The sequence below is a fragment of the Octopus bimaculoides genome, chromosome 3, assembly GCF_046866305.1.
Source record: "Octopus bimaculoides isolate indiv1 chromosome 3, ASM4686630v1, whole genome shotgun sequence".
Taxonomy (NCBI): domain Eukaryota; kingdom Metazoa; phylum Mollusca; class Cephalopoda; order Octopoda; family Octopodidae; genus Octopus; species Octopus bimaculoides.
The window spans coordinates 46,691,619-46,701,301 of record NC_142930.1 but is presented as its reverse complement, the minus strand read 5'-3'; the positions used below and the strand labels follow the sequence as shown (position 1 = coordinate 46,701,301).

General features: G+C 35.2%; 1 protein-coding gene across 7 annotated transcripts in view; it reads right to left on the bottom strand.

The window, feature by feature from the left end:
• Positions 1-523: 523 nt before the first annotated feature.
• Positions 524-9,683, bottom strand: part of LOC106870145 (organic cation transporter-like protein) — a 62,269-nt gene continuing 53,109 nt past the window's right edge. For all 7 annotated transcript variants that reach the window (XM_089348925.1, XM_014916144.2, XM_089348924.1 and 4 more), the window contains 4 exons: positions 8,114-8,196; positions 5,479-5,599; positions 3,831-3,903; positions 524-669 (listed from right to left, as the gene is read on the bottom strand). In XM_089348925.1, coding sequence (XP_089205051.1) covers positions 547-669; positions 3,831-3,903; positions 5,479-5,599; positions 8,114-8,196 — 400 coding nt within the window. In that variant the 3' untranslated portion in view covers positions 524-546. The remainder of the gene's footprint in view (positions 670-3,830; positions 3,904-5,478; positions 5,600-8,113; positions 8,197-9,683) is intronic.

Genomic DNA, 9,683 nt, shown 5'->3' with positions numbered 1-9,683 from the left:
GTTCCTTCTTTCACCACAGTCCTCCATGTGGTTCTGTCTTCAGCCCTCTCTTCCCAGGTGCTGACATCCACCTCACACTTGGACAAACTTGTTTTGCAAGTGTCCTTATACCTCAGTTTTGGTCTTCCTTTGATTCCACATCACCTACTAGTGATTCCACTGCACCTCATGTGTCCATAGTTTACACTGCTTTATATGATTAATATAAAGCACAATGACTAATGTTCAGTGAAGAAAACATATATTAACCCTTTAGTATTTAAACCAGCCAAATCCATCCAATATTCTGTTTTATGTTCAAACTGAACAGATATGGCATCTCATACCTACCCTACATGTCATTCTAAAAGTAAACAACATCATCGAAATCTCAAAGCTATAAGATGCTTAATTCAAAACAATATGAATAAATAAGCTTTATATTTGACAGAATAATCTGAATGCTAAAGGGTTAGATAAAAATTTCATCACAAATCCCTCAAGATAAATGCATAAACATATAAAATAAATGGAAGTTAACACATTTTAAATGCATATTTTGGAGTTTTATTTATTTAAGATGTCTTTTAATGGCAATCCAGATGTTTCTGGCAGGAACAGAAGTACAACAGAAAATAGTATACATTCAATTCCAAAAATGATAAATGGAATTAATTTTCCTAATTCGTCCTACAATAGAAATTAAGAAAGAAATAAAAATAATTAATAGATTTTTCTAGAACATTTTTTGTGTTGTAATTTTTTTATACATTGTCATTACATTTGTCTGATCACTGACTGGCCTGAACACATGGCCAGTCATTCATTAAGTTAAAACCACATGTTGCCAACCATTCATAATACCAAAACTACCACTGAAATCAATCAATCACAGTACTATAATCACATTTGGTTAATCACTCATTGAACTGTAAACACATCATATTACCTCAGTCATACATCATATTACACCATCTTATTGATCAGTCAGTCACAAATATGTGAACAAACTTTTAACCATACAGAACACCACATCTGGCAAGATATTCCCAACTTCTGGTCAAATATTCATTTACATCCCTCTAAACATTCAAGATGTATTTCAGTATCCATCAAAAAAGTATTGTTTGGTGGCTAAACATTTAGTCACTCTATATATCTAATATATCAAATATTAACTAAAAAGGATATTTCTATGGAGTAGCTTCACCTAAGAGGAACTTCATACAGTTCAGTGTTCCCCAGCAAAATACATATCATTTTTAAAATAATGAACATTTTTTTTTGTCTAAAATCTCAGTCAACCTGTCAACAAATAACAATCTGAAACAGCTGGAAAACAAATAATACAGTTGATTAGCTACCTTCATCTAACCAATCAGCTACACGAGACTACTAAACAAAACAAAAACTACATAATAGATTATTATTCCTATCACACTATATATTCAGTCTAATTGAATTACCCAATGTTGGCCAGGTTACTGCTGTTATTATTCAGATTAGTAAACAATAAATATGAAGATATATTTTTTTTCTTATAATTATTTCAAAATATCTATATTTTATTAAAAAATATCCAAATTGTAATAATAGAATTTAGAACTGAAAATCTGTCGATCTTGAAGCACCTCAAGATAAACAATATTCATTGTGTAATTTTTTGTTGAGTATCCAAATGAATAAATTGTTGCTGTTTCCAACTCGCGAACAACCAACATAGAGTTAGCCATGGGAGAAGCATGTAGAAGAGAGATGAAGTCCAACTAACTTAAAGGATTGACCCTGAGATTTGTTAATTGAAATATCAAAACCTAGTTTGACTGGAAACTGAAATGTCCACATCTGTAGACATCTGTAGGTATGAGAGAAAATTTTGGAATAAAGACATTTTCTTTTTTGTGACTACCTGTTATGATTGTTGCCTGTAGGACATGGGGCTTCATGGAAGTAATAATTAAGCGAGTTCCATTACACAAGCAAAGTGTTTCAAGATTCCTAAGTAATATAATGGAAGCATCCAGCTTTACTGTCAAGTTATGCGGTGGCATCCCAGTGGGTTTAGGTGTGTTCAGATATTCAACAGGGTATTGAACAGCCTGATCTAAAATGTCCTTTACTATCTCGTACGTCTTGAACACACAACACACACACACTCACAAACACATACACACTCATATATAAAATGTGTTGCCATCATGGTATAAAATGTCCTTTACTATGTTGTACATAATGAATATGCAGACACACACACTCACAGACACATATACATTCATATACAAAATGTGTCGTCATTGTTGTATAAAATGTCCTTTGCTATGTCGTACGTCACAAACGTGCAAACACACACACACTCACAGGCACATACACACTCATATACAAAATGTGGCGTCATTGTCATTATCGTGGTATAAAATGTCCTTTACTATAGTTCACTATAGAAAAATAGTTTGAGATAAAATGTTATATTGTTTTAATCCAAATGAAAATAAAAATTACATGTTGACACTCACGGGGTCAAATACTATTAACTTGTAAAATTTGATTTGATTTGGCAGAGCCATTTGAGAATGCATAGGGAACAGATAGACAGACAGACATAGAATTTTATATAGAGAGTTAAGTACATGGTCATGTGTTAAACGTTTGCATTACAATTTCAAGTTTCTGGGTTCAATCTCAATGCCCAGATCCTTGAACAATCATTTTTTATCATAGCCTCAAGTTGACACAACACTTATCAGTGAAACTAGTTTGACAGAAACTGTGGAAGCCCATCAGAGGGACTGTCCATATAATTCAAAGGGTTAGACATGTTATATAAACATAGTAACAAGCTGAGTTTACTTGAGGATTACATTAAAGTAGTGAAATACTCAGCCACTTATTCTATAATCAATAGGCAGTACTGTCAATCCAATAACAAAAGCACTTATGCATCAAAACTGACACAAAACCCATTCATACATCCAGACGATCTGAATACCACACTACATATATGCAATGACCAGACAGACCCACCCCCACACCATATATTCAGATAATCAAACATTCACACCATACACTCAGATGACCACACAAACCACAATGCCACATATTTATATCCCCAGACCTCCACCCCAAACATTCACATGACCAGACTTCCTCACCATATATTCACATAACCAGAACTCCGCACCATATATTCACATGAACAGACCTCCACCCTATATATTCACATGACCAGACCTCCACACCATATATTCACATGACCAGACCTCCACACCATATATTCACATGACCAGACGTCCACCCTAGATATTATATGACCAGACCTCCACCCTAGATATTCACATGACCAAACCTCCACACTATATATTCACACAACCAGACTTCCACCCCATATATTCACATGACCAGACCACCTCACCATATATTCACATAACCAGACCTCCACATCATAATTTCACATGACCAGACCTCCACATTATAATTTCACATGACCAGACCTCCACCCCATATATTATATAATCAAACTTCCACTCCATATGACTTCCACACGACCAAACCTCCTCACCATATTTTCACATGACCAGACTGCCCCATATATTCATATGACCAGAACTCCACCCCATATAATCACATAACCAGACCTCCACACCATATAGTCATATGACCACACCTCCACCCCATATATTCACATAACCAGATCCCCACACCATATATATATACATATGACTAGATGTCCACACCATATATTCACATTACCAAACCTCCAGATCATATATTCAGATGATTAATGGACCAACATATATTCACCTATCATATAACAAAAGACTAAAATATTCTGTCATCAACAGAAGGTATCTTACCAATGTAAGTATCAACATGGCAATAATAGCACCAATACGAGCCATTGTTGAACAAGCAGCAATGCCAAGAGACCTAAAATAAAATAGAATAGAATGGTTACAGTAAAGATGCATACATATTCTCACACACACACATATATACAGACATACATAGGCACACAAATTAACACAAACACATGTACATACACACACACACGAAATTATAATAAACACAAAACACAAGTTTATATCATTTGTCCTTTAGTATGTTTCAGCACTGTGAGTGTTTGGAACAACAGCACTGGATGGTTCGAATGTAACTGGTTGCTTAACCACAACAGATCATTAGGAGAACACTTTATTGCATTATAAATTCAACAGCAGAAATTGTACATCTTGCTGTACACACCAAATATGTATGTAAGTATGTGTGTATGTACGTTTGTGTGCATGTGTGTGCATACGTACACATATATGTATGCATGTGTATGTATGTATGTATGTATGTATGTATGTATGTCATTGTTCAGTTTTATTTCAATATTTCTTGCCAATAGAGAAAGAGCTGGTTTCTAACCAAGATCCAAGGCTCCTTCATTGGAATTTCAACATCAACAACAGGGTATTTTTGCTTGTATGTATGTATATGTGCAGGCTTGTATGTTTTGTTTTATGTATGTATTCTCATACATGTAGTTGCATATCTAGACATGCTCATATATATATTTAAATGATAAACTTCTAGATTTTTACGGTTCTAGTGTGTGTGTGTGTGTGTGTATAAATATATATATATATATATATATATATATATTATAGCCTCAGGCCGACCAAAGCCTTGTGAGAGGATTTAGTACAAGGAAACTGAAAGAAGACTGTCGTATAATGTGTACATTTGTGTGTGTGTGTGTGTGTGTTTGTGTGTGTACCCCAAGCATTGCTTGATAACCAGTGTTGCTATGTTTACATTCCCATAACTTAGCAGTTCGGCAAAAGACATGGATAGAATAAGCACTAAGCTTACAAAGAATAAATCTTGTGATTGATTTGTTTGACCAATAGCAGTGCTCCAGCATGGCTGCAGTCACATGACTGAAACCAGTAAAACAATAAAAAAAAACTATGGCATTTTAATCCCGAGCAAGGCGAAGTGTCTTTGCTAGTGTGTGTGTATGTGTGTGTGTGTATATATATATATATATATATATATATATATATATATATATATATATATACATATATACATATATATATATAAACATATATATATGCATTAAATGTTAATGATGATGATGATACATGCACATGCACACACACACACATATATATATATATATATCTATATATACATATATATATATATACATATATATTTGTTATGTGCAACAGAAGCAGCAGTATTATATCAAAATAGCCTTCTGTGAATCATTTAATGCTAACTGCAAATACACCAAAAAAAAGGCAAATTAACAGCAGCATTGATCAGGGGATAATATCTATTATAAAATAAATATATAGGTAGCATTAGTGGCAATGACAATGCTAGATGCACATTTCTGCCTCATTGGGCTTTGTCAGTAGCATGTACTCTCTGCATGATCTTCATCTGCTACTGACATATTTGTATTATATGTAAAAAAAAAAAAATCATTTCACAAACCACACTTACCTGACAACTGTAGGAAACATCTCAGCTGTTAAAACTTGTAAAGCAGCCCAAGCACCTGTTCCTGTAGATTTAGCTAATGTGATGATAACTGTTATTACTGTCTCGTAATTGCTAGCAGTTTCTGTAAATAATAACAATTATATTCTGTAATACTACATTATCGCTGCAGATAGTCAGTGAAACAGAAGCAGTAGTAAATGCAAGTAATAAAACTGGATGACAAGTATTTTTTGGTTTTACTGAGAGTAAGTGACATTACACCCCTACTGCTGTTACTCCTACAGTAAGAGTACGAGGCATTAATGTTGTTTTCAAATTTTAACACAAGGCCAGTAATTTCAGGGAAGAGGGATAGTCGATTACCAGAGCACAACTGGTACTGATTTTATTGATCCAAAAAGGATGAAAGGCAAAGTTGACCACAACAGAACTTGAACTTATAACATGAGTACAGATGAAATGCTGCTAAGCATTTAGCCCAGCACAGTAGCAATTCTGCCAGCTTGCCACCTTCACTAGATATTAATATTAATAGCACAAGAAACTGCAGCAAGCTGTCAGAATTGTTAGTACACCAGGCAAAATGCTTAGCAGTATTTCATCTATCTTTACAATCTGAGCTCGAATTCTGCTGGGGTCAACTTTGTCTTTCATCTTCTCAGGGTTGATAAAATAAGGACCAGTTGAGCACTGGGATTGATCTGATTGACTTAGGCCCTCCTCTTGAAATTACTGACCTTGTGCAAAAATTTGAAACCAATATTAATAACATGATACAAGTGATACTCAAGGATTATCATGTATACATTCAAGCAAAATGATAGCAGCTATTGTAAAACAAATTGAAACATATACGTTATGAACAAAGATTGCCTTGAAAGAGAGGTGGAAAAAAGTAGCCAAAGCAGTTTTCATTTTGGTTATTAATGATGATGATGTTTAACTGCAGCAGAGCTCTAATCAAGTAGAAAAATGATCAAAGACATTTCAACAGTGTTCATCCCATATTTTAGAGATACCCAAGAATAAATTATCCAATTTGTCCTTTGCCTTTTCAGTGGGGTAGCAGATTGTGATTCAAAGGAGATTGTGATACTATTTCTAGCATGTTAAGTGATAGAAGGCTACTTTAGCTCAAATTCTTTTTCTTTTTATTAGTTATGTTTAAAGAAAAGGGCACTGTCCATGACCTTTGCAAGCCCTCCAAAACAAGTGGGACTGGTGTCATTAATATTCCACTTTAAGTGTTGTAGTCAACAACAGTATAAATGCCATATGTTGAATAGTATTTCCAGAGGAAAGATATTCTGGAGAAAAACATCTGGGCAAACTGGTTAGATGGATACAACACAGGTCATGGGAGAGGAAGAGACAGCTGAGCCATGAGAGTATGAGTGGATGAGAAACATGACTGCCAGTTCTAGTAACAATAGAGAGGGTAGTGAGAGGAGGCAACAGACCTGTAGGCTATGACTGTAACATACCTGTGATGGACTTCAGTCATAGCCTTTCTATGGACATGATCAAGGCTGTTTTTAAGTGTAACATCACCATATCAGATGTGGAAGCAGTACTTACGGATTTCATCTAAATGTTGCAGAGGGTAAGTGGTTGTTGGAGGCTGAAGTATTTTTTGGCTCTGAAGAGGAAGGCTAATCTTTGCTATATTAAATGTCTTGCCAGGAGAAATCCTCAGTGACAGTAGAGGCCTAGCATTTGGAAAAATTGCAAGGGCTCTGTTAATATTTAGAGGAGAAACAAAATCATGTGCTTTGTGCCCAAGCACAACAGAAGAACTGTAGTATGATTTGAACTCATAAATATGACATGAAGTCAAGTTATTAAGTCTGGCTTCAGCTACTAAAATATATATATCTGTAAGAACCTTTCAACATGACTCCTAATACTATGATTGCCACTACCTTCAATAAAAACTACTATCAACTTCATCATCATTCTCACCACCACTACTACCACTGCAACCATCACCTATGTCACTTCATCATTATTAATATTGTCTCTATTACTACTTACATCCTCACCACCATCACCATTATTAACACATTCATTACCACAGTCAATATCCTCCTCATCTTAATCAATACCAATACCTTTAATACAAACACCACCATCATTTACAAGCACCACTTCAATCACTACCACAACCTTAACTACCATGATCATCACTCCTCACCATCTTACTATGACCATTTCTCTCTAACACCCCTTCACCAAGGAGGGCACCTCTGCATGGTTGTTTAGCTGCCTAGAAATAATAGTTAAATCTCCCTCAAATCACAACCTTTTATTTTAAATGACAACAAACCACACTAGATTACACAATCCTACATACTTCTAAAAAGATGTAACGGTCACAACTTGATTAAGGTTGACTTAGGGCTTAACAACAACCATCAACAATATTTTTAACTAACATCATCATTCACAATCACATGAAACCCACCACTAATGTTGTCTACATAAAAATCTCTTTCATAATATACCAAATCACATCTCCACAATTTTTGGCATCAACTCCTACATTCTACACAAGCAATTTACTAAAGACAAGAGACAGAGTAATTACAGTAATTTACCATTCCATAAAACAATATAAGTTCAATTGAGAACTTACCAAATATGTAGAAAATCAGGACTGAAGTGGATAACACACCAGTGCTTGATACTAAAAGAAAAATTGTCCTCTTACGACCAAACCTGTGAAATATTAAACACCAAACTTTAGTTATGTGGATAACGGTTTCAAATAGATTAACAGGTTAATATTGGTTTCACAATTTGGCACAAGCCCAGCAATTTCGAGGGAGGGGGTAAGTTGATTACACTCACTCCAGTGCCCAACTGGTACTTATTTTATTGACCCAAAACAGAGGAAAGGCAAGGTCGACCTCAGTGGAATTAAAGCCCAGAATGTGAAGACAGACAAAATATTGCTAGGCATTTTGCCCAGCATGGTAACGATTCTGTGTATGCATGTAGATATATATATATATATATATATATACACACACACACACAATATATATATATATATATATATATATATATATATATATATATATAAATATATATACATACATATATATGTATATACATATATATACATACATATACATACATATACATATATATATATATACTAGCAGCTAAACCCAGTTTCACCCGGTCTGTTTGGGTGATGTGGCTGTGATCGTTTTCGGTTAGGCATAATCTATAACAGCATTTCTCAACCTTATCATTTCGGGTTCCTTGTTTCGATTGGAGCCTCCAGCTGTATGAAAATTTCCTAACTCACCCACCCCTTGTCAGAAAACAGCTTCAGGGGTTGTGAAGAACGAATTTGTACATAGTCTGTTTCTGAGAGCTATTCTATTGGCCCTCTGTCTAATCATTGATTTAATTATGAACATAGAAAGAAATTATACATTAATCCCTCTTTTTGTAAGCAGTTGTATCCGTAAAAATTTTATTAGCAGAGTAGAAATTGAACGAAGATATATGAAATGGACGTGTGTGTGTGTGTGTGTGTGTGTGTGTGTGCGTGCGCGCGTGCGTGTGTGTGCGTGTGTGTGTGTGCACGTGCGCATGTGTATGTGTCTACAATAGTTGATTTATGGAAAAGATTGTTAAATTTTTGAAATGCAAATATGTGAATGAAAATTAAGTTCAGACCTCTACATGGTAGCTAGACCTGGTAGAAATAGCAACCAAATCTCCCTCAAAACACCCTACTGTCTTAATCCGACAATTCTGCCTATTATGTAGTTTGAATGAGAAACTGTAAGTGAAAGAAGAGAGACAGCATAGCGAAAGCTTTGGCTGACTGTCATCCCGTACTCCCCTTGTTGCAGCGAAATGGTATACGATCAATGGCCGGACAAGTGTAAAGGAAAGGCGATCTTTTGAAGTTCTTTTGAAGTTGTGGTGAGAGGAGAGAATTGATGTGCATGCGTATGTCTGTGTGTATATATGTATGAATGGCTTCAGTGACACACACTCACATACATGCACGCAGGTTGTTTTAATCGATTTTCTCTGTAAGTATGGGGGCTAGGAAAAAATAGAAAGCGTGTTCCAATCTATGCACCCGTCTCCTCATGTGTGCCATTTTTCATGCAAATCCACCCAGCCGTTTCGCCGTGAACCTCAAGACAAGAAAGAATACAACGCTCGACCAACTTCAA